The sequence below is a fragment of the Lepidochelys kempii genome, chromosome 11, assembly GCF_965140265.1.
Source record: "Lepidochelys kempii isolate rLepKem1 chromosome 11, rLepKem1.hap2, whole genome shotgun sequence".
NCBI lineage: Eukaryota > Metazoa > Chordata > Testudines > Cheloniidae > Lepidochelys > Lepidochelys kempii.
Genome location: NC_133266.1, coordinates 68,915,858 through 68,942,448, shown reverse-complemented (window position 1 = coordinate 68,942,448; position 26,591 = coordinate 68,915,858). Strand labels below are relative to the sequence as shown.

General features: G+C 44.7%; 1 protein-coding gene across 3 annotated transcripts in view; it reads right to left on the bottom strand.

The window, feature by feature from the left end:
- Window positions 1-23,606: 23,606 nt before the first annotated feature.
- The window catches only part of UBE2F (ubiquitin conjugating enzyme E2 F (putative)), a 125,984-nt gene continuing 122,999 nt past the window's right edge, over window positions 23,607-26,591 (bottom strand). For all 3 annotated transcript variants that reach the window (XM_073306748.1, XM_073306751.1, XM_073306749.1), the window contains one exon: window positions 23,607-24,040. In XM_073306748.1, the coding sequence (XP_073162849.1) occupies window positions 23,990-24,040 (51 nt within the window). In that variant the 3' untranslated portion in view covers window positions 23,607-23,989. The remainder of the gene's footprint in view (window positions 24,041-26,591) is intronic.

Sequence of the window (26,591 nt, the reverse complement as noted above, 5' to 3'; positions counted from 1 at the left end):
TGTTCCATTGCCCTCTTTTACTGCATATTGCCAGTCTCAAGGGTGCTCAAACCTTCCTACATAGTTATGTCTATACTGCAATCCACGGTGTGACTGCAGCATGGGTAGACCTAGCGTGACTAAAACCAGCAGAAAAGAGATGGGCTGGTTTCTACAGCTCATGCTGAAGCCATGGCACCAGGGACGCCAGGTACATCTTTGCACTGGTAGCCCGGGACCCCATGTCTACACTGCTATTTGAACGTTGCTAGCGTGGGTAAGGCTAGGATTGCTAGGTCCGTCCGAGCTGCAATTCCACCAAAGACTGCAGTGGAGACATAATGTTAGGTCAGCATGGATCTGCAATACCTCTCTCTCCAATGCAGGAAATCCTCATGCCTGCCACCATTTGAAGGGATTCAAGCCAAATGAATGCTGGGGTGGGTGGGGTGTACATGCACGCACTCATTGCACCATCATCCAAAGGATTAAACTAACTTTTCCCTGTAAATCTCATGCATTCCCTACAGGAGGGTGATGGTTCCAAGCTTTGTAGTGTCCCTCTCGGGGAATGGTGCGTACAAGGTATCTCCATAGTGCTAAGCACATACAGTGGCCTCCGAAGGTTATACTGCACATCCAAAAAAACCCAGATCCCCCTCTTGTGTATCCCGGTGCTGAATGAAGAAAGGTTCAGACCAAAAATGGATTAGCCCCAGTATCCAGAAACATGGTTGGTTCTGAGCTCTCTGAGATCATAAGACAAATGCTAGTTTAAAAACGTAGGCCTCTTTCCTGCTGAACCGAAATAAGCTTCTGCTTCCCACTGGCAGCAAAGCAAGAGCGAGCCCATTTCTCATGGACAGCGATGCCTTCTCAGAAAGCCTGTCTGGAAGAAAGACGTTTTCCTTTCAGTGCCTGGCACTGCTGCCTGGGATACCCTCCCAGCACCATGCTGCTTTTCCACTTAGGCAGTTCTCTCTTTGACTTGCGTTTTTTTCCAGTACTCGGTTCCCTGGCTGGACATCAATTTGCATACAAATGGGAATGCCTGCTGGAAAAGGGGCCTCATTCCAGCTTCTCTTTGGCTGTGGCAATGCAACTGTTCTCCCTTCTACAAAGATGGATGCCATCTCTCCTTCCTCAGATTGTCTGCCAGGCAATGGGCCTGATCTTGCTACGTGAACATAATTCCACTGAGGCCAATGGGCCAGATCCTGGGCTGGCATAAACGGATGCAGCTTCAGCGTTGGCGATTAGCATCGCTCAATTTTAATGGAGACCTGCCCAATGCACTTTTACCAGAGAGTCAGGCCAACATTTCGCTCCTCTGCTCTGGTGGAAATCCAGAGGAACTCCCTTGACTTCAGTTGAGCTACATTCTGAATTTATGAGATATGGCAGAGAAGGGCTTCAAAAAGCTTTCCTTTCAGTATTTTACTTGCCCAATTCTAGAACATCATCACAGTGTAGCCATTTTCATAAAATTCTGATTAAATAGTTGGTAATCCGCCTCTCGTTCCTGGCAGATAACATTCTTTCCCTGCAAATTTGTCCTGTGAGGAAAAGTTTTTTTTGTTTGTTTGTTTTGTTTTCAGTGACCCTGTAGTGACTTTGACTGGCTGAACTGTAGGTCTTGCCTTGTTTGTGAACCCATGTCACAGTTTTTTGATGCTGTTTTGAATATACAGTTCAATTAATTTGCACCAGCAGGGCATAAAACACGAGGGGCTATATTTTTCACATACAAATGTGTGTGTGTACCTGCACGCTCTGTGGAAGACAAATAGATAACACACACTCCCAGCTCAGGAATTTTATGTATGTTATGAGCTATTTAAGGAATGTTTTCAGAAAATAAAAAGAACTATTTCTTGTATCCCTCCACTTGTAATGCCATGTGCCTTAGTTCAACTGTGCAGGTTTTGGAGTGAGCCATTGAAAACCTTTACAAATAACCGAAAACCTTGGTTCGGTGATCATCTTTGTTCTCTGTTTGTTTGTGCAGCTCCTAGCACTATGGAGATTATTCCATAACTAGGGCTCTGCAGCACTACGGTAATACAAATAATAATACACCACATTTCCCCATCATGCATGTACCACTGTCTGGTTTACCTACCCATTAATCCGTCTCCTCAGGATTTGTCCTCACATTTCAAACCCACAGAGCCAATCCAGCCAGCTTCCATTTTCCTAAAACCCACCTCCCACACAAATCTCTTCCCTCTCCTGCAAAATGTTGATTGATTCTCGAAATGTGGCATGTCTAGCCCATATTAACCCTTCCTGAGCACCAGGACTGGTGAGATCAAGTCCTGCGGTAGAAAGAACTTTACTGTAAACAGTTTGACTTAAGAGTCCAAGATCTTGTGCCTTTCCAGAGCTGAGAGCGAGATGCTGGGTTGCACTGGGAATCCCCATTGGTTTAAAAAAGAGCTGGTCGAACAAAAGTTGGTTTATTTGTGGGAGGGGGGATTTCCTTTTCATTTTGTTGAACATTTTCAACAAGAAAAATGTTTCATTGAGGGGTGAGGTGGGGAAAAAACCCCTTTTTACCCCCTGAAAAAGGGGGGGGGGGGAGTTTGAAAAGAAAGTAGGGGAAATCCTAACCTATCCCACCCCACTACACTTCAAAGTTTTCTATTGGCAAAAAGAAACTTCAACCAAAATAACAACTTTTCATTTGTTTTGGCCAATAAGCCATTTTTCATCCAGAGAAAACTTCTCCATAGTCCTCGTGAGCAGCTGTATTTAAAGCTGCCGTTTCTAGCCCTGTAAACTTGCAAGAGATCAAGTTTGGCATCCTGAGGATGGGTGTCAGTCCTCAGCAGCGAATGCTCTTGCTGGGCATGGGGAGAGGCTTTCTTCTCAGGAGCAGTCACTAGGTGTCTCAGAGCTTCTGAGGTGGCTTCCCGTAGAGGACTTATTAGGGAGCCTGAGAGGGAAGCTGGGGACCTGAGACTCAGAACCTAACACCCTCGCCACTTCCTGCGGTGAGGAGGCCCCTGGTTCGAGGACTCGCCGTGGCACCCTGTGGGGAAGGATATGAGCCTTGCTTCTTGGCCTCGAGGTAGGGTGACCAGATGTCCTGATTTTATAGGGACAGTCCTGTTATTTGGGGATTTTTCTTATATAGGTGCCTATTAGCTCCCACACTCTGTCCCAATTTTTCATACTTGCTATCTGGTCACCCTACCTCGAGGTCTTCTGGTGCTGCTAACTAGGGTGACGCTGAGATGGAGGCCATGACTCGGGGTCCCCTGAACTGACTTCAGCCTTCTCTAGGCCTCTGCCTTGGCCCTGGGGCCTCTCACATTAGGGAGCCTGTTAACAAAGGTCTGATGCCCAGGAGTGCTGGGAAGAGACTACTCATGATCATCTAGCCCAGACCCATAAAATGGGTCAGGGTTACAAAAGGCTAATGCCCCACTCTTCATCCAATGACTCCTGGTACAGGGGTGACTGGCTGCAGCTTGTTGTGTCTTCCCCTCCTCGCACAAAGGCCTCATGTGGTAGCGTCAGGGTTCCTTCCCCACTCTGAACTCTGGGGTACAGATGTGGGGACCCGCATGAAAGACACCCCCCCCCAAGCTTATTTCTACCAGCTTAGGTTAAAAACTTCCCCAAGGCACAAATTCTTCCTCGTCCTTGGACGGCATCACTGCCACCACCAGGTGAGTTAGACAAAGATTCAGGAAAAGGACCACTGGGAGTTCCTGTTTCCCCAAAATATCCCCCCAAGCCCCTTCACCCCCTTTCCTGGGAAGGCTTGAGAATAATATACCAACCAAATAGGTAAACAAGGTGAGCACAGACCAGACCCTTGGGTTTTTAGGACACTAAAAACCCATCAGGTTCTTAAAAGCAGAACTTTATAATAAAGAGAAAAAAAAGTAAAAGAAGCACCTCTGTAAAATCAGGATGGAAGGTAGCTTTACAGAGTAATGAGATTTAAAACACAGAGGATTCCCCTCTAGGCAAAAGTTTAAAGTTACAAAACACAGGAATAAACCGCCCTCTTAGCCTAGGGGAAAAGTCACAAGCTAAAACAAAAGAAAATTTAATGCATTTCCTTGCTTTACTTACAATTTTTGTAATCTTAGATGCTTATTTCAGGTAGGGTTTTAGGAGAGGATTTTTCATGACTGGTCATAGAATATCAGGGTTGGAAGGGACCTCAGGAGATCATCTAGTCCAACCCTCCCACTCAAAGCAGGACCAATCCCCAACTAAATCATCCCAGCCAGAAAGCGCAACAAAGAGAGCACAAACCAAACCTCCCCTCACAGATTTGAAAGGATCTTCTTCCCTTATTGGTCAGGTGCCAAACAGATTATTTGAGCTTTTTAACCCCTTACAGGTAAAGGAGGGATTTTATGCTACCCTTAGCTGTGTGTTTGTTTATGACAGGTATGCACGGAGGGTACCAGGCCTGCTTTGCTGGTGCCCCGGTTAGCTTCCCGCAATGCCCTGTTGCCTCCCCTGTGAAGCTGCCCATTGGCAAGAGGCTCTCTGATCAGCCGCGAGGGAGCCAGGCCTTGGGGAGTGGCAGAGAGAGCAGGCTGCTATGAGAGGGGCCTAGCAACAGCCAGGCTGTGCAGCTCTGTGATCCAAAACGCACAGGCCCTTCAGCCCAGCTCCCCGAGGAAGCGTTGTCCCTAATGTCACTGCTGCCAATCTAACCCATTCAGTTAGTCCGACTCCGTTCAGGGAGCGTCAGCACCAGATGCAATGTGGTTTCCTGTTTGTCAAATAGGTCAAAGGCTGTTTTTGGTGTCTGTAGGCCCCAAGTATTCTCCTCCCTAAACAGGGGGGCAGAGCTGTACAGCAGGGACTGTTGTATCATTAAAAATTAATTGAGGTCATCCAGCTGGGCACATTAAGCATTAATGGCTCTTGAGTTGCTCAAGTGATTCATCCTTGCCCGCAGGGTACACTAACCAGCGGGCCCATCTCATGCAGCTTAGTGGCCTGCGCCACAGTCCCACAGAGCAATACGGGGAATTCCACTGTGTTTCCAGACACTGCCTCACTGCATGAAACCTAATTGCCCAAGAACTTCCTCATCCTCTCCGGCCTTGTTCCCAATAGGGGTTGGGGCTGTGGGGAATGCATGTTCCTTGCACTAGAGTTTGATGAAGTAGGACTTAGACACCCCTCCCCTTGCCCCAAGCTGACGGTGATGATGTTTAGTGTATATTTTTACAATAGGCATACTAGCTATATACTTTACTTTTACAGATACCACTGCCTAGATCTAGCACTACTTTCTCTAATACACACAGAAACTTTTTGGAGATGTATTTTATACACCCTGGGCTAGCGTAGGTGTTTGATCTAGAAAAGGAATCGGAACCTATTGTATGATTAGAGGAATATAGTATGTCTGTCACGCACGATTGCACTTCTGAAGCTATGCTATCAGTTGAGAGGATGCAGAGTAAAGTCAGATGTGGAGGCGGCCATCGGGCAAGAGAGAGGAAAGTACTCCTGTTTATATGGGAGTCTGTTCCTCCCCACTCCCCTTCCTTCCCAGGCTCTTGAGACCAACTTTATTTAAGTGGAAAAATAGAGCAGTGGCGAGAGAGAGCTTTGCTGGGTGCGGTGTATCCGTTCGCATAGAAAACATGAATGAAGGAAGCTGCCTCACACTAAGCATTATCCCCATTTAACACAAGCACTGAGGCACACGAAGGTCTGGGGGACAATTTTCAAATGTGGGTGCCTAAAGCTAGGCACTTAAAACCTAACCAAGTGATCTGACCCCTCGGAGGGGCTGAGCACCTGTACCTCACATTAAAGTCCGTGACAGCTCAGTGCTTGTGAAAAACCAGGGCTGCGGTTTGCACAAGGGACGACTGATTTTTGGCAGCCCAACTGGAAACGCCTTAATGAGGCCTGATATTCAGAGAGAGTTTGAACGCCTTGCGACAGAAGGACAATATCCCAAACAAACCTTACTGAACTAGGGTTAATACCGTTGGGCTCCATTTGATTAACAACGCAGTTGTGTACATATTGTGGCATTGTATGTACGCTTTCTAGAGGGCGGGGGTGCTAATGAATTTCCTCCATTATCAGCTCTTTGAAGCCACCCCCACTCCCACCCCGGCAGTGTGTATATACCAGTTCAAGCCAGTCTCCAGGGGCCACCACAGCCAAAGAAAGGATGTTTGGAGAAATAGCCTGGTTTTAAAGTGACTCAAGGGCTTCTTCCTGATCCGGGGAGTAAGAATGATCGGCTGGGTCCCAAGGACACGTTTGGCGGCGGCTCCCTATTCCCCTGCTTTGTCACAGTCTCAGAAGTTCTCGCTAATCCGTGCCCACTTACTTCGGACTGCAGGTGAGCAGCACTCGGCACCCGCTGAAGAGAGGCAGGGGGAGTGGGTGGCCTCAGACCGGCCTGTGGGGATTGAAAACGGCCCTTGGTTCCTCAATGAGGGGCTGGGGTAAGGGGGGCATGAGCAGAACCAGCGCTGGCATTGGCCAGAACAGGCTGCCGCTTCCAGGTCATTGTGCCCCATTAATGCAGGGCGCCCACTGGCAACAGGCCAAAAAGAACCGATGCATCGGGGGAGACACGAGGGCGAAGCGAGCGCCTTAGGAGTCAAGAAGCCTGCTGTCGAAGGAGGTGGTGTAAAGGTGCTGGTTTTGTGGTTGAGACTCAGTCCTGGGGCCAACTCTGGCACTTGGGGGTATGTGTGGTTAACTTGCACCTATGGGGTGAGGGATGTTCACAAGTTGTTTGGTGTGAAAGGAGATCTTGCAGCAGCAGGTGGACTGGAGACTGTAATTGTGCAGAACCTAATTAGGAGATGCCCGAGCCAGCCCTGAACAATAGCTCTAGAAACCCTTGGGTTTAATTAGGAAACTGGTGCATTTTTCTGCAGTTGTCTGATCAAAATGAAATTGAACAAATGATCGGGGATCTAACCTGTGAACCGGAGCTGCCTTTTTGGGTCTATTAAAACCAGCTGAAGCTGAACCAGCAAGACTCATTTAGCCCTAAGGGAGTCTCTGTATACTTCAACCTCCTCCTATACTGTAATAGGAATAGCCTTCCCCTTGTCTTTTATGTAAAGTGGTGGTGGTATGCACTGCTGCATGGCTCTCTGGATCTACCCCGGGGGGACTATACTTCAGGAGTGTGTGAAGTGACTCTGGTGTGAAAAGCATTTTGGGGATTTCCTTGGGCTCAGAGGCCATTTGTGCAAATGTAATAAGTTGATTTGTATTCAGCGTAATCCAGACTGTTGTGTGACCTAGAGCAGGGAGCTTAACATAAAGGGATGCTATTCTGGGACGCTCGCCTTCTTCTGCCTTCCGGATGGAAGTGTAGGGAAGGTGCGTGTAAAGAAACACAATGAGGATTAATCTGAGCTGCTGCTGATACACGCAGTACGGTTGATTTCAGGATCCGATGAAAAGCTGAGAGGGGATAGGACAAAGAATAGTGGGGCAGAAAGTAACACAAAAGGGAAGGGAGACAGAATGGACTAGTATGTGCCCCTGACTGGAGCCTCTGCGGTGCTGACCATTAGGTATCCCCACTGAGGACTGGATGTTGTGATTTCAGAACTCTCAGGTAGAAAATGCACCAGTCTAGTCTGCGCCTTCTGGTTTGTGGTCAGGGAAGATAAGCTGGGATGAGTTGAGATACTGGGATGATTTTTCTAAGTCTCTTTTTCACAAACCCCTCAGAGGTGTGGGTTTTTTTGTGTTTGTTTTTCCTCTGCCTGATTATTTTGGCCACCCCATTAGGCCTAATGTTCGACACACCAATTTTGGTTCATTAATTTCCAGACCTGCATTTTCTTGTTTACCAACATGATCTCGGCACAGTCCTGGATTTATATCAGTGGGCCTTTTTGTTTGGACTAATTCAGTCTCTCTGTCTGGTTTTCTTGCAGCTGTATATAACATTCGTCACTTGAAAATAACTTGACTGCCTTTTCGAGGTTAATTCCCAAGCAGGCAAAAGTTATAGGCCTGATTGTCAAAACAGGGCCAAAGTCAGAGGTGAGTGCCACCCACTGCTTTAATTTACACATTCCTGTACATTCATTTTCCTGCTGTTCTGCTCTCTTCTGGCCCGTTGGCATGAGAGTTAAACTAACTTAGACTCAGTAGGCCTGATTCTCCATTCACAACTCCTGTAAATCAGGAGTGACTCCACTGAACACTGGATTTACACTATCTTAGAACTAGTATAAGTGAGAGGAGGGCTGATTCAGAGGCAATGTGTGAGGAGGGTGTACCTAACACCTCAGCAAGTGGGTGAGAGTCTAATTGAGTTGAAGGCCAACATCTTCCAACTTGGGTGCCTACATCCACTTTTAAGCATCTGGATACAAGGCCTGGTCCCCGGAGGCCTTGTATCCAGCTTCTATTGATTTTAGTTGGAGTCTGAGAAGTTCTGCATGGGAGTAACTCTGAATTTACAGCAGCTCAGACCCTTAGATTTACTTAAATGTGCTTCTGACTTCGGCCCTTACTGCCCCGGATTGCCAGCCCCAAATATTCAGAAAACATCTGTCAGCCCTTGAAAAAACATGCAATGTTAAAAAATGAATGTTTTGGGTTCTCTTGTGTCTAGTTTGTAATATTTTAAGTAAGTCAAATTTCAAGCATTTCTTAGCAAACATGAGGGCTAGAAATGTACTTTCTGTGAAAGCTGAGATTCTCATGTAATCCCATGACACTTTAAGAAAACCACTAAACATCACAAGATTGATGATAGAATTGCAAGAGCTGGCAACCCTGGTATCCCAGGAAGAAATCTGATTTCTTGACCCACCACAGACTATAAAGGTGCTTGGGAACTATGGTGATGAGCATGGTGTAATGACCAATATACAGTAGAACCTCCGAGTTAGGAAGACCTCGGGAGTGGAGGTTGTTTGTAACTCTGAGGTGTTTGTAACCCTAAACAAAATGTTACGGTTGTTCTTTCAAAGTTTACAACTGAACATTGACTTAGTACAGCTTTGAAACTTCACCATGCAGAAGAAAAACGCTGCTTTTAACCATCTTAATTTAAATGAAACCAGCACAGAAACAGTTTCCTTACCTTGTCACATCTTTTTTTAAACTTTCCCTTTGTTTTTTTTTAGTTTACATTTAACACTGCACTATACAGTATGTTTTTTTTTTTTGGTCTCTGCTATCAGATTGCATACCTCTGGTTCCAAATGAGGGGTGTGGTTGACTGGTCAGTTTGTAACTCTGGTGTTGTAACTCAGAGGTTCTGCTGTAGAATAGAACATGTCCACATTGTCAAGGCCTCACCGGCATCTGGTTCTAATCATAGCATGTGTGTGTGAGCTCAGTGGCATGTTGCACTCGGCTGGATTACAGCGTGACATCCCATGTCCCGTCATTTGGGAACCCAGAAGATGAGGTAAACCATAGAATTACTGTACGTCCTCTTTCTAACTGTTCTCTTTAACCACATGGTGTCCTAATCTGGGAAACCTAACACAAAGACATGCTTAGCATTGTATCAGTGATCTGAAAGAAAAGAGAAAATGATCACTAATAGCATTTTCAGATAACACAGATGGGGAAGTTGTAAACACCGAAAAGGACAGGTCGCTGATATAGAGCGATCTGGATCACTTGGTAAGCCAGGGTCAAGCAAATGAGGGGTTTTAATACAGCCAAATGTAAAGTCATACATCCTAGGGGCAAAGAATGTCGGTTACGCTTATACGATGGAGGCTCTAGCCTGCAAAGCAGTGACTCTGAAAAGGACTTGGGGGACATGGTGGATAATCAGCTGAACATGAGCTTGCAGTGTGATGCTGTGGCCAAAAGGGGTGCTCCGACCCTTGGAGGTATAAGTGGGAACATGGAGTATGAGTAAGGTGTATGTAGTCGTGCTGTAGCCGTGTCAGTCCCAGGACATTCGAGAGACAAGGTGGGTGAGATAATATCTTTCATTGAACGAATTTCTGTTGGTGAGAGAGACAAGCTTTCAAGTCCCACAGAGCTCTTCTTCAGTGGGGCAGAAAGTAACCTGAACCTGAAGAAGAGCTCTGTGTAGCGCGAAAGCTTGTCTCTCGTGCCAACAGAAGTTGGTCCGTTCCCCCCACCACCACCACCAAAAAAAAAAAAATTACCTCACTCATGTTGTCTGAGTAAGGAGGTTATATTCCCTCTGTATTTGACACTGGTGTAATTGCTACTGCAATAGTTTGTCCAGTACTGGTGACAGTAACTTAAGAAGGATGTTGATAAGTTGGAGAAGATTCAGGGAAGAGCCATGAGAATGATTAAAGGACTAGAAAACGTAAGTTTTAATGGTTCCTTCAAGAACTGAAAACAGTCAAGATGGTGCCCAGTTTTGCTTATTATCCCATTTTGCTGTAGTTCAGACTAAAATGTGGCTTCCTTTTGAAATCCTCCATTTACAGCTGGTTCTTGTGATGTGGAAACTCTTCCACTGAGAACTGGACCAAGATTCATTTCCACTAGTCCACAAAATAACAGTCGTCATCCACCTTAACTAGGTTAGATCCAGTGGCCTAAGAGCGTGCCTTTTATAGCGTTAAGAGATGATCATTGCTTATAGTAGAATATCTAAATGCGCCTTCATCCCAAAAGAATAGAGCTCAAAAATTTCCCTTTATTCGTAGTTGGGAGGTACAGTTCCTGAACACTTTCATTGCCTGCAACAATCTGTAATACTAGTCCACATCTCTAGAACAAAACCGTTTTACCATGTAATAAAGTAGGCACCAATAGTTTAGTGATTGTACACGAACAGCCAAGGGGGATGCTGTGTGCATTGCCACTTGATTTGTAATCAGAAACTTAGTAATGTTGGAACTATTTTAAAACAAGCATCTCTTTGTGAACCATCTTGTCTGGTAACTCCCACACATTCATTTGAAAGAGTCGTTCGTTTTTTAATTGGTTTTACATGTAATATTTTAATTACACCACTTTTTAGATAAGCTACAGCAACAGGTTTGCTGTATGTGTCTGGCGCATTGTTACTCCAGTTTTCTGCCTGTGTAACTACTCATTTCAGTGGAGATGTGCCAGCCTGAAACTGGAGTCTTACAGTGGTGAATTGGGCTCTTTGGATTTACAGTTGTAGCAAGCCACACCCATGGGAACAGGGAATTACAGAGGGCATGGAATTCAGGCACAACAAAGAGGTGGAGCCCACATAGTGAGAGATGAAATTTGAGTGATTGTTCATTTAAAGGCCCAAGTCAATGGAAAGACTTCAGGTGAATCAGGCTCTAAATGCCCAATGCTGTGAGGTCCTGAGCTCCCTCAGCACTTAACTGAAGCCATAAACTTATCCTGAAGTCATCGGTAGGTGAAGGTGCTCAGCATCTAACAGCACAGGCCCTTTGTTGACTTACATATGATCTTCTCTTGCAATAGTTCAGGAATGGGTCCCAGATTGGGTCTAAATTCCTTAGTCTGGATGGGCTCAGTAGATGGGTATCAGGTCCAACAAGATAAGAAATTCTTCTCTCCCAGTAACATGCATGAAGACTACTCAACTTTCTATTATATTTGATCTGTTGGGGCACAGAGGATTTCTTCTAAAGGGCTTATTCTTTTCAGCAAGGGCTGTTTTTGTTCACTAGGTTCATCGTACTTGTGTGCCCAAAATTGCAACAGAAAATATGTTCTTTTAAAAAAGGTCTTTTGCAGAGAGACTGGTGGAATAGATCAGTGGTTCTCAAACTACTGTACTGGTGACCCCTTTCACATAGCAAGCCTCTGTGTGCTACCCCCCCCTTATAAATTAAAAACACTTTTTAATTTATTTGACACCATTATAAATGCTGGAGGCAGAGTGGGGTTTGGGGTGGAGGTTGACAGCTTGTGACCCCCATGTAATAACCTCATGACCCCCTGAGGGGCCCGACTCCCAGTTTGAGAACCCCTGGAACAGATGAAATACCAGTAGTATTAGGTGTGTGTTTTATGGGTTTTTCAAGCTGTAAAACACACAATGTTATCTTCTGGGCGGACCTCTTGGACCCAGGAATCGTGGTCACTGCACTCATGAATGCTTGGAAAGGCTTCTTGAAGGATGGACCTATGCATAGAAATAAAAAATTGTCCAGCTATTCCAAAAGCTGCATGTTCAATATAAAAACCTGATACTAGCTTAATTATAAACCCCTGCTCTTTCTGCAGTCTTTCAAATTCCTGCTGATAAGGCAGGAATCCTTGGCAGCAGGTAAAATGGGATTTAAAGGTGGAATTAGCACAACAGAGGAAGATGCTTTTTGCAGGATTCAAGAAAGGTTCTTCCCTCCCCCACTTTAAGTCTCCGCTAGGGTGACCAGATGAAACGGACAAAATCTCGGGACACAAGGGGGAAGCAAAAAAAAAGCGGCCAGAGTGGAGTTGCCGAAGCAAATATTGAGACAAATGGCGTCCCGACTGTGCATCGGTCGGGACATAGAACAAAGAACTAAAAATCGGGACAGTTCCAATTTTATCGGGACATCTGGTCACGCTAGTCTCCGCTGTGTTTGCTGTTCATTTGTCCAAATAGCTTTTGAGGGGGATGTGAGTACAGCTTACAGGACTGGGCCTGAGATGAACCGTTTGCAAAGGTTACATACAAATGTATTTATCAAGTACTGTGGAGTGCGTGGTTCAGAGTATTCTTGGCCTTTGAGACATTTCATTCTTGCCACTTTATGGAAAGGTGAAAAATAGATCCATAGGCCTGGTCTACACTACGAGTTTATGTTGGATTTAGCAGCGTTAAATCCAATTAACCCTGCACCCGTCCACACAGCGAAGCCATTATTTTCGACATAAAGGGCTCTTAAAACCGGTTTGTGTACTCCTCCCCAACGAGGGGAGTAGTGCTGAAATCAACATCGCCGTTTCGAATTAAGGTTAGTGTGGACGCAATTCGAAGGTATTGGCCTCCGGGAGCTATCCCACAGTGCACTATTGTGACTGCTCTGGACAGCACTCTGAACTTGGATGCACTGGCCAGGTGTACAGGAAAAGCCCTGGGAACTTTTGAATCTCATTTCCTGTTTGGCCAGGCAAGCTCATCAGCGCAGGTGACCATGCAGTCCCAGAATCAAAAAAGAGCTCCAGCATGGACCGAACAGGAGGTAGTGGATCTGATCGCTGTATGGGGAGAGGAATCCGTGCTATCAGAACTCCGTTCCAAAAGACGAAATGCCAAAACATTTCAAAAAATCTCCGAGGCCATGAGGGACAGAGGCCACGGCAGGGACGCAACACAGTGCCGCGTGAAACTTAAGGAGCTCAGACAAGCATACCAGAAAACCAAAGAATCAAACGGACACTCTGGGACAGAGCCCCAGACATGCCACTTGTACGCTGAGCTGCATGCAATTCTAGGGGGGGCCGCCACCACTACCCCACCCCTGTCCGTGGACTCTGATGATGGGGTACTCTCCACCATCCCTAAGGATTTTGCGGACAGGGAAGATGAGGACGAGCTTGAGGACAGCACACTGTTCTCCCCGACAGCCAGGATCTTTTTATCACCCTGACTGAAATACCTTCCCAACTCAATGAAGCCAGAGAAGGCACCTCTGGTGAGTGTACCTTTTTAAATATAATACATGTTATAAAAACAAGCATTTTTTAATTAAGTAGCCCTGAGGACTTGGGATACATTCATGGCCAGTACTGCTACTGGAAAAGTCTGTTAACATGTCTGAGGATGGAGCAGAAATCCTCTAGGGACATCTCCATGAAGCTCTCCTGGAGGTACTCTAAAAGCCTTTGCAGAAGGTTTTTGGGGAGAGCAGCCTTATTCCGTCCTCCATGGTAGGACACTTTACCACGCCATGCTAGTAGCACGTAATCTGGTATCATTGAATGACAAAGCCTGGCAGCGTATGGTCCCGGTATTTGCTGGCATTCAAGCAATATCCGTTCTTTATCTCTCTGTGTTATCCTCAGGAGAGTGATATCATTCTTGGTAATCTGGTTGAAATAGGGGAATTTAATTAAGGGGACATTCAGAGGTGGCCGTTCCTACTGGGCTGTTTTGCCTGTGGCTGAAAAGAAATCCTCCCCACAGTTAGCCACGTGGTGGGAGAGGGGGGCCATTGGTGCTGAGCAGCTCGCGTTTGGCTAGCAAGGATCTTCCCTGATACCAGCCACGTGGTGGGGTGAGGGGTAAAGCAATCATCCCAGAGAATTGGATTTGAGGGTGGGGGTTAGTTTGGTTTCTGCTGCTGCACGTTAACAGGAAAACCGCAACACTAAATGGCCAACTCAATGTGCTTTGCTTGGTATGGGAGAGGAGGGTGCTGCTGTTATGAAGGTTGCAGAAGCCAAAAGACTATGGCTTACCATGGCCGCCTGCAAGCCGAATTCTGTTGCCCGGCACTGCGTGTGTGACCTCTATTACCAAAGCCGCAGGCACTCAATATAAGATGCAAAATGCGACCTTGTACCAAAATCACATGTGCTATGTAATGTGAATAGTGTTGTTCACCGTGAAAGAGTATAGCCATTGTTCTGTAAAATGTATCTTCACTCCCTTTTTTTCCTCCAGCAGCTGCAAATGTTTTCAAGCCTTCCTCCTCCGTCCCAAAGGCTATCTCAGATAAGGCAGCAAAAAAAAAAAAAAAATGCATGCGCGATGAAATGTTCTCTGAGCTCATGCAGTCGTTCGGCACTGACGGAGCTCAGCAGAATGTGTGGAGGGATACAGTAGCTGAGTACAGGACCGTGGCTGATGAATGTGAGGAGAGGTGGCGTCAGGAAGATCAGAGGAGGCATGAGGCAACGCTGGGGCTACTGAGGGATCAAACGGACATGCTCCGGCATCTAGTGGAGGTTCATGAATGGCAGCAGGATCACAGACTGCTGCTGCAGCCCCTGTTTAACTGCCCTCCATCCTCCCCAAGTTCCATGGCCTCTTCACCCAGACGCCCAAGAACGCAGGGGAGAGGCTCCGGGCACCCAACCACTCCATCCCAGTGGACAGCCCAACCAACAGAAGGCTGGCATTCAACAAGTTTTAAAGTGGCCTTTTCCTTCCCTCCTCCCACACCCCACCCAGGCTACCTTGTGAGTTATCTCCCTATTTTTATAGTCAATTAATAAAGAATACATGTTTTTAAAATAATGACTTTATTTCCTTTGCAAGCAAGCTGTGATCTAAGAGGGGGAGGGTGGATGGCTTACAGGGAATTTAGAGGCAACCAAAGGGGCAGATTTTCATCAAGGAGAAACAAACAGAAATGTCACACAGTACCCTGGCCAGTCATGAAATTGGTTTTCAAAGCTTCTCTGATGCACAGCGCTTCCTGCTCTGCTCTTCTAACCACCCTGGTGTCTGTCTGCGCATATTCAGCGGCCAGGTGATTTGCCTCAACCTCCCACCCCGCCATAAACATCTCCCCCTTACTCTCACAGAGATTGTGGAGCACACAGCAAGCAGCAATAACAATGGGAATAATGGTTTCGCTGAGGTCTGAGCGAGTCAGTAAACTGCACCAGCGACCCTTTAAACATCCAAATGCACATTCTACCACCATTCTGCACTTGTGTCAGACTATAGTTGAACAGCTCCTTACTACTGTCCAGGGTGCCTGTGTACAGCTTCATGAGCCAGGGCATTAAGGGGTAGGCTGGGTCCCCAATGATAACTATAGGCATTTCAACATCCCCAACAGTTATTTTCTGGTCTGGGAAATAAATCCCTTCCTGCAGCCGTTTAAACAGACCAGAGTTCCTGAAGACATGAGCGTCATGAACCTTTCCTGGCCATCCCACGTTGATGTTGGTGGAATGTCCCTTGTGATCCACCAGTGCTTGCAGCACCACTGAAAATTATCCCTTGCAGTTTATGTACTGGCTGCCCTGGTGGTCCGGTCCCAAGATAGGGATATGCACCCCCACCACAGTTAGGGAATCCCATTGCAGCAAAGCTATCTAGTATGACCTGCACATTTTCCAGAGTCGCTACCTTGATAGCAGAAGCTCAATGATTGCGTTGGCTACTTGCATCACAGCAACCCCCACAGTAGATTTGTCCACTCCAAATTGATTACTGACTGAGCGGTAGCTGTCTGGTGTTGCAAGCTTCCACAGGGCTATTGCCACTTGCTTGTGAACTGTGAGGGCTGCTCTCATCTTGGTATTCATGCGCTTCAGGGCAGGGGAAAGCAAGTCACAAAGTTCCATGAAAGTGCCCTTACGCATGCGAAAGTTTCGCAGCCATTGGGAATCATCCCAGACCCGCAACACTATGCGGTCCCACACTCTGTGCATGTTTTCCGGGCCCAGAATTGGTGTTCCACGGCATGAGCCTGCTCCAGTAACACCATGATCTCCAAATTGCTGGGAAGCGCAGCTTTAGAGAAATCTGTGTTCATGTCCTCATTGCCATGCTGCCGTTGTCTCCTCCCCTGGTTTTTCAGGTGCTGGCTCTGCATAAACTGCACGATAACGTGCGAAGTGTTTACAATGGTCATAACTGCTGCGGTGAGCTGAACGGGCTCCATGCTTGCTGTGCTATGGCGTCTGCTCGGGCAATCCAGGGGAAAGGGTGCGAAATGATTGTCTGCTGTTGCTTTCATGGAGGTAGGGAGGGTTGACTGATGACATTTACCCATAACCATCTGCGACAAATTTTTGGCCCCATCAGGCATTGGGAGCTCAGTCCAGAATTCCAATGGGCAGTGGGGACTGCGGGAACTGTGGGATAGCTACCCACAGTGCACTCCTCGGAATGTCAACTCTTGCCACGGTGCTGTGGATGCACACCGCCGAATTAATGTGCTGAGTGTGGATGCATACACTCAACTTTATACAATCTGTTCCCAAAAATCGACTTCTGTAAAATCGGAGTACTTTCATAGTGTAGCCATGGCCCTAGATTCCAAGGCCAGAGGGGACCAGTCTGATCTCCTGTAGAACACAGGCCAGAGACTGTCCCCAAAGTAATTCCTGGAGCAGACTTCTTAGAAAAACATCCAATCTTGATTTACCCTTGCTAAATTGTTCCAATGGTTGATTACTCTCACTGTTAGATACTTATGCATTATTTCCAATCTGAATTTATCTAGCTTCAACTTCCAGTCATTGGATTGTTATACCTTTCTTTGCTACATTGAAGAGCCCATTTTTAAATATTTGTTCTCTGTGTAGGTACTTATAGATGAATCAAGTCATCCTTTAATCTACTCTTCATTAAGCTAAATAGATGGAGCTCCTTGAATCTATCACTGTAGTGAATGTTTTCTAATCCTTTAATCATTCCCGGGGCTCTTCTCTGAACCCTCTCCAATATATCAAACATCCTTCGTGGCTTGTGGGAACCAGAACTGGACACAATATTGCAGTTGCACCTGTGCCAGATGCGGATGTCAAATAACCTCTCTACTCCTACCTGAGCACACATTTGTGCCTCCCACGATCATATTAGCTGTCTTGGTGACAGCATCACATTGGGAGCTCATGTTCAGACGATTATCCATCATGACCCCCAAATCTCTTTGTGAGTCTCTGCTTTCCAGGAGAGAGTCCCCCATCCTGTAAGTATGGTATTCTTTGTTCTTAGATGTATACGTTTACATTTAGCCATATTAAAACACACATTGCTTGTCCGTGCCCAGTTTACTAAGTGATCCAAATCAGTCTGTATCATGACCTGTCCTCTTGACGGGTGTGTGGGGATAGGATAGGGTTGTATGTAGGTGGTTTTTTTTGTGTGTGAAAAAAGCAGAAAGCACTTTTCTTAATTCAGAAACAGAAATAATATCAACTAGATTTTTTCAGTCCCATGTCTGTTGACGCATGACCCGAAGACTGTGTCTACACTGTGACCTAGGGCTGTGACTCCCCTGCTCATGTACGAATAATATAAATAGTTGTTTAGCTGTGGTTGCATGGGTAGCACCAGCAGAGGCTTGATTGAAACTGAGAGCTAGCGTATGTGTACAGGAGCAGGGGAATTCTACCCCTAGCTGGTAGTGTAGACATAGCCTTCGTGACAAGGAGGAATGGACTAAAGAAGGAAAACCCTTTTCCCCATAACCAGTGACGTGTCAAGAAGAAAAAACACCCAGGCCAATGGCTGTAAAGAGTCTGGATATTATACTGTGTTCAGGCACTGAACTGCTTAAAGGGGGGCTGCTGTAAGGAAGTGGGGGTGGGGTGTGGGGGGGGAAGTGAATACGTTAGCCACGGCGCTGAGTCTGGCATAGATGCTATTGTATGTGACAAGGGTAGAATACTGAGGATCAATGAACTCTTTCCCGTGGCAGCTGCTAAATGATTGGACTGTAAATCGTATACAATATCCACCCCGTGCTGGGCTGCATTTTAATAAAAAACATACTTCAATAAGCTGAGAACTTGTCACCAGGCCAAAGTTTTTTTTAAAAAAAAAAAGTAAAGCAAAGCCAAACAGGGCAAACGAGGATGCCAAATATGAAAGGAATAGTGCACAGTGATGGCAGAGAATCCCTGCGGAAAACCTCTCTAGATATTCCTATAGTAGGAGGGCTCTGAGGATGACAAATCAACCCACTAAATCCTTGTGTGAAAAACTGAGCACAGTAGCTCAGCAAAGACTTTTCTAGTCTCTGCTGGTGCAGCGAGTGGCTGCAAATGCATTCTGGAAACCAGAGACTAAGAGGGTGAAATCCTGCCCATAATGTAGGGCGGAGGAGAGAGGAAGCAGTGGCGGTGGTGACTATGCGTGCAGTAGTGGAGCCATCCTGCCATCTGCTGGCAGCACAGCGTACTTCTGGTGGACGGTATGGTAAGCTGGGGCACGTGACACCGTGCTATGACCCCTAATTGTGTCCCTGAGCACAGAGTCACCCCACCCCTGGCTGCTATATGGATATTGGGGGTGATGTGATCCCTCTATGCTCTCTTTCCTCCAGTGCATCTGTAGTGATTGGGCAAGGGCCCCATTGTTCCCTAGGATGTACAGAGTCTCAGGAGTCAGTGGAACGAAGTTCTCCCAGTAACCAAACTTCCCAGTAGTGAACAGGCTAAACCACTGTAGTGTCATAACTCTCTGGGCTGTAAAACTGTGGTGTTTGGCTGCTGTAAACAGGATTACAGTACATTGCACAGCTGTTTAATAGGAAGGGGGAACCTCACCAATTCATCCCTGTGTCGCAATAAGTCCAATGGCGCATTCCAGTAGCCAGCCTTAATTTTTTCCCGTTGTCTTCCAATCTAAATAATATTACCCCACGAGCCCTTAGGTATTGCCTCTGTATTATATGGGGCAGTTTAGGGATAATTGGTAATAGACAAAAATAGAAAGGTCTTTAAGGGCGACCATTGTGAATGTGTGTGACTCTCCCATGTCGCATTGGTGCTACCCAAACAAAGCTGAACCATGGGCTTTAAAACATACTTTTTTAAAAAGAGAGGGTTCTTGCCCTTCCCTACCCCGTAGGGACTAAAATTGCATCTAAGACCATCGGTACAAACAAGTACAGTAACTACGTCCTTTTCCTTGTTTCTGAGACATGCAGTTAGAAGTGGATAATGGCATTTGATCACTGGAGCACACCTACTTTACTCTCCTTATGTGAGTTGATATCATGTGGTAGCTATTGTAGAAAGGCAAAGAGCACACCTTATCTGACTGCACTTGCCCGTAGTAAGAATACATCTGGGAGCTCAACTCACAGCAATAAAGGGTTAACACAGGACATTAAAGCTAACCACGTTTCTGCCTGTTAACAACTCTCTAAGAAATGCGATCCTGAAACCCAATTATAATCATGGGTTGGAGCTGGAACAGGGTTGCTTCCATCTATTCCTATGCCTTAATGGCACTATGCTTTCTAAGGGGCCCCTATGATCTTGTTCGTGAGTCTCCTTTGTGGCATCAGGTAATTTCCTTCGCTATGTCCTCTCCTTTCAGCCAATCTCTTCCCCAATAATTAAACTTTTCTATTTGAGCATCTATTCATCATCATCTTCTGTGCATTCTTCTCGTGCGGCAGTGGTCGCGGGTCAGCTTGCCCTCTAATGTAAACTGCAAGAGCTTCCCCTGAGTCCTGTGTATTCCAAAGGAAGATCTCACTCATTCTGCCATATTTCCAAATTAAACATGTTCTTCACAAGCAGTCCTGTAGGCCAGGTCTACACGAGGAATTTAGTGTGGTATGGTTACATCTTGCAGGGATATAAAAAAGCCAGAGACTTAGTTATGCCGACTTAAGTCTGGATGGAGACAGCGCTAGGTCAGTGGAAGAGTTTGTCTGTTGACCTAGCTTCCCGTTCCCCACCAGAGAGGTGGCTTACCTCTGCCAAGGGGAGAACACGGCAGCTTTGTTGCCATAGCATTTTCAATGTAGACATATTCTTACATGCTAGCCTCAAGATGGAATTCCATGATATTAAAAGGACAGTGTCCACTGATTGTAATCAATAGTTCCCTTTCTTTCTCATTTTGTCTTTTTACATTTCAGCAACCCCCTTCTTGCACCCTCCCAATGATTGAATCTTTTCCCATTTGGTAAAATATATGATTATTGTCCTGGAAATAACGCAAACCAGCTATGTTTCCCTTTTACGTACAATTAGTGCCTTGTTGTAGCAAAATGTCACTGTGCAGCGACAACATGTGTTCATTGTTGTACTTCTTTCACCTCTATCAAGGTATATTCTACTCCTTTTGAGACAGCAGGTAGTTCTGCATTCAGTGCAGATTGGTTGAAGAAAGCGTAACAGACAATTGGATACACCTCCAATGCCTCTGGCTTGCATAAACTTTGCCTCTCAGGTAATTTAAAGAACATAAAAGTGGCCATATTGGGTCAGACCAAAGGTCCATCTAGCCCAGTATCCTGTCTTCCGACAGTGGCCAGTGCCAGGTGCCCCAGAGGGACTGAACAGAACAGGTAATCATCAAGTGATCCATTCCTTGTCACCCATTCCCAGCTTCTGGCAAACAGAGGCTAGGGACATCATCCCTGCCCATCCTGGCTAATAACCATTGATGGACCTATCCTCCCTGAACTTATCTAGTTCTTTTTTTAGCTCTGTTATAGTCTTGGCCTTCACAACATCCTCTGGCAAGGAGTTCCACAGTTCGTTGTGTGAAAAAATACTTCCTTTTCTTGTTTTAAACCTGCTGGCTATTTAATTTTATGCGGTGACCCCTAGACTCTTGTCTAAGGAGTAAATAACACTTCCTGATTTACTTGCTCCACATCAGTCATGATTTTATAGACCTCTATCGTATACCCCCGCTGTAGCTTTTTGCAGTCTGCTTTGGCCTTAACTCTCCTCCTCCTCCTCACAGCAGAGCTGAAGGGCACAAGCTGGTCTTTGGTCTGGCCATTTTCACCCACTTGAGCTAAGAGGACCCCCAGTAGGAGCGTAGTGAGACAGGGGCCTGGAACGAACACAGAGGGATCACCAGGGAAGGGGCGGCGAGTGGGGGGTTTTTAGGACCTTTGCATTCTAAATGGGCTGCTCTCTCCTGTGCATCAGCTGTGAAACAGAGCAGGCTCACACCTGGGGGTGGAGTGCTTGGAAAGGGCATGGTTAAGATAGGGGAGTATCTGGGGGGTTTGTGCTGGGTTTTGGGAGCTCCATGACCGGGTAGCAGACAGCATCAATTCCCAGAAACATGCTAGAGCCACCAAGGAAGGAGTACTGCAGCATGCTGTGCCCCAGAGAAGCTTAAAACCACCCAGAATTCCTCTCACAGGAGCCCAGTGGACAGCCCAGCACAGGCAGCCTGCCCAGTTCTGTTACGGCCAGAACTGCAGTACAAGTGTCTGTACACTCTTAATATTCAACTTGGGCATGGTGACTAATACCAAGCATCTCTCATCACACACTCTGCCTGTGTGAGGAAACGCTCCCTTTTCCAGTCATCTGCCACTTAGTGGAATAAGGTACACACACTGATTCTGGAGAGAAACCTACACTGGCTTGCTCAGAGAAAACTGCACCATTTCCCCCTCTTCCTGGCAGGTGCATGGCCCATGGTAGAAGAATGGGAATCAGAGAGAGTGCATAGTTTCCTTTCAGGTTTCAGAGTAACAGCCATGTTAGTCTGTATTCGCAAAAAGAAAAGGAGTACTTATGGCACCTTAGAGACTAACCAATTTATTTGAGCATGAGCTTTCGTGAGCTACAGCTCACTTCATCGGATCATTTCTTTCAGTATTTTCTAATGAACTTAATGGAATCCTCTTTCTATACAATTTTAAGAGCAGCAGCAGCATGCTGCCTCTTACTAAATGTAGAGCTGCCTCCTTGCTCTCACATTATAAAATGCATTTTGGAAATAAAGATAATTTGGGGTAGGGATAAGCATATAAGATTTTCTGCCACCAGTGTTAAAGTAAAACATGGAAAATGTATTATTCTAACTAAGGAGGGTGGCACAATATTTTCATACAGCAGCTTTTACAGATTTTTGTTTTTTAAATCCCCAAGTGTGGCTCCAGTCTTGCAAGCTGCTCTGTGTGGATGGATCCTTGGAGTCCTACTGAAGTCAGTAGGGCCCTGTATAACTTTCAGGGTCCAGCCACAAGAAGCAGATGGCAGCAGCAGGCTTTAAGAATGCGTCACCTAAGTTTGGAATGTGCCAGTGATCTAGTAACTTTTTTTTTTGGATAGACAATAGGTAATTTCACTGGCGAATGAAAGCCCCAGCATTTAACAAAGAGCAATGATGAGAAATTAAGATGACCAGCAGAATCAAGTAGCCTTCCAGGTGGTGCAAAATGTAAAAGCGTTACACACACACTCCGTATGTATGAAACCACAAACATTTATTTTGCTGCTTCATCTATTTATAAAAACTTGAATCAAATCCATTTCCACTCTCTGATCCCACCATGCAATGCATTTAGATGTCTATGGCTATATCCATTCATTTTCACTAGGCCAAACAGGATATTGAGCATCGTTCTGATTAGCATAAGTGAGTAATAGGGAGTGATGGTATACAATACACAATACTCTTCATAGCACTGATTCCAGGTGTTTCATGCCTTTAGCTTTGAACGGACTCTCTGCTTTCACATGTCCTTACTCTTCTTTGATATACAGCTCCTTACAAGAAGAGGGATTATAGCATATCACTCCTTCAGCATAACCCCTCCCCCCACCAAATTAAAAATAAATAAAACCTAGGCTCACAGGAATAATATAACAATGGTGCAGTGTGTTACACACGCTATCAGTATGTTGCTCTCAAGGGCACAGGGTTACAGGACACAGCTGGGTCATTCACCAGAAAATTAATCTAAACTCCATTGTCAATTTATGGAACAGTCTCCAAAAATTTCCTCTCCACATCTGGATCTGAAAGGCCTGTTTTGAAAAGTTAGCCTTTTGGTGCATTTGCACAGAATATATAATTTTTTCCCTAAAACTACAAATTTAGACTTGTAGGTTCTGGATTAGCCTATATTTCTCAACTATTTTGCACAAACAATACAAACTAAAAGTACTGTAGCTCAGACTCAAAGCAGCAGTGTACAAGTCATAAATTTGTGCCAAAATGTACTTCGATTAAATAGAATTATTAGAGTTCAGTATTAGAGGGAGCTGATTTTATGCGTTCTGACAAGCTCTAGTGACTGCTGGGAAAAGTTGGTATTATTTTTGCTCCATCAAAGGCAAGAGTAGTATAATCTGGTTCAGAGGGAGACCATTTTATTGCCAACTTGAAGTGTTCCAGAACATCACTGTTTTTACTAGGCAAGAAGAAAAGTGTAGTACAACTTCAATAGTGATTTCTTTTAACTCTCAAGCATATTTCATCAACAAGATATACAGTACAGTTTCAGAAGAGCAAACATTTTAAAAGTAAGCAAACAACTTTTTTTAACCAACATACACAATTTCTTGCTGTATTTATGTTGAACTGTCCGTTTACCTTGGACAATTACGAAGTTAGGTTTTTTCTTCAGTACAACATGGACACAGGACTAGTACAATCTGGGTTTTTTGTTGTTGTTTGATAAAGACAACTCTATAGTATGAAATCCATGGTCCTGCCATCAGTCTTCCTTCATCATCTCGCATACCGCTTAATGTAATCTTCAACTTTATTCCGAAAGTCCTCCTAGAGAAAAGAAGAATCAGAATTATACCACATACATTTCACAAAAACTCATTCTGGATGAATGAAATTTCCATGTTAGGTACTCAAGGAAGTTGGTCTGCAGTTCTCTCTCAGACTAGTATGTCTTGCAAAAATGTCTCTATCATAGCATCTTTGCATTGCTTTGAAAACTGGCTGACTCACTGCATTTTTCACACTGCAGCAAAAGTCACTGGAAAAAATAGTATATACCACACTTAGAATCCTTGAAGTAACACTTTACTATGGACACCTGTCAAGATCGGTACAGTTTGAACAGTTCTGACAGGATTCCCTTACCATCGGATGGGTTCTAACTATGAATGTTTCATCATGTACAATGTAGCCATGGTCATATCATTTTAGAGCGAAAGAGTCCTTAATCAAATGATGAATGATATGAAATACACTATTAGCAGATGGCATGCCACATTATAACTTTCCCCCTCTTCTATACAGTTGCATAACAGCTTATTTATATGGTAGTTGTGATATCTTTTAACTGTCTAGACTAATTTATTACAACTCTGAACAAGTTATTAGTTTCCTACAGTGATTTTTAATTACAGAAAAATTATTAATATTACCCTTAAGGACAAAAATGGACAATATCTGACAGACCCTAAACACAAGAATGAGAGATGGTGAGAATATACTATGGCCTGAAAAACCTCAACTAGAGAGCAAGCCTGCCAATAATGGATGAACAAATCATGGTACCAATAAAAAAAATTCTGAACAGAAAAAAAAAGCACTAGCTTATGATGTAATACGAACCGAACTGTTAAAAAGTATAAGGGGATGAAGATCTGAAAGCTCTGTCAGAGGTGAAGAAGAATATGTCTGAGACAGGAGAATTACCAGACGATTTTACAACCTCATGCATATTCAGATCCCCCCCCAAAAGAACAGATCCCCCCCAAAAAAGAACAGTGCTATGGATTGTAAAAACAACAGAACAATCAGCCTAGAACCCAACTTGTTCTTGCAAGTTGTTCAAGACTGAATACAAGGAAAGACTGATAAGGAAATAAGTGGACAACAATACAGTTTCAAACATGGAAAGGGCATCACAATTATGAACCTGAAGCTTATATCAGAAAGATCAATCGAAATGGAGAAAACAGTATACTTGTGTTTCATTGACTTCCAAAAAGCATTTGACAGACTCTATCACTACAAATTGCTCAATATATTCCGATCTGTAGGGATTGAGGGATATGAACTCAGAGTAATAAAACAATTATACTGGAATCAGACAGTGATTACAGTGGGTGACACAAATAAAATCTAATAGTAATCAAGAGAGAAGTGAGACACAGTTGTATGCCACGGACTACTCAACATTTATAGCAAGTGATTAAATTAACCGAAGAAAGTATTAAGATGAATGGAAAAATGAATGAATGACATTCACTATGCACGGTATGGTTGGCTGATTCAGAAGATCTGATGAAGTTAGTGAAGATTACATATGAACGTGGGAAACCATATAGTATAAAGTTGAATGTGGACAAGACAAATAAGGGTGCCCTGTGACTATTTTTGCTATAGTGACAGTCTCAGAGATTTCCTGATTGGTTTTGTTCTTTGTAGTTAAAAAGCCAATGTCCACCAAACATTGAGGGAGTGGAGTCTTCATTCCTCTGAAGAAGTGTGCAGTGTTGGGAAGAACACAAATAAATGAATGAATTGGTTAAAGTGAAATTCTGCAACTACTTTAGGGGGTGAATTTGGGGTGCAGATGTAAAGACACTGTATCCTTATAGAATATAGTGTATGCAGGCTCTGCCATCATCGTTCCAAGATTGCCAGCTCTTCTCGCTGAAGTGATGACTACAAGGAAGGCAATCTTCAAGGAAAGGAGGGACATGGAGCAAGTAGCTAAAGGCTCAAACGGGGACCTTATGAGTACTGAGAAAACAAGGTTCAGGTTCCACTGGGGAGTAGACTTCTGAGTAGATGAGAAAGTTCTTATTAGGCCTTTCCAGAATATATTGGTCAGCGTATGTGCAAAGACTGAGTAGCCCTGAAAAAGGTGGATGTTATGTGCTGACTGACGCCAAGTACACTCACAAGGAGCTGCTGGACAAACCTGGTGTCTTCAAAGATAGGCTATAGTCCAAGATGAGAGGAATATTTGTAGTCTCTGGGAAAGCGCCTCTTTGTTGTGCCCCAGAAGAGAAGTGCTTCTGTTTAGCTAGGTAATATTTTCTAGTACAGTCCCTTCTACTATTATAGAGCAGTGGCACTCAACCTTTCCAGACTACTGTACAACCTTTCAGGACTCTGATTGGTCTTGAATACCCTCAAGTTTTACTTCACTTTAAAACTACTTGCTTACAAAATCAGACATAAAATTACAAAAATATCAGAGCACACTATTACTGAAAAATTGCTTACTTTCTAATTTTCAGCATATAATTATAAATCAATTGGACTATAAATACTGTACTTACATTTCAGTGTATAATATATAGAGCAGTATAAACAAGTCATTGTCTGTATGAAATTTTAGTTTGTACTGACTTTG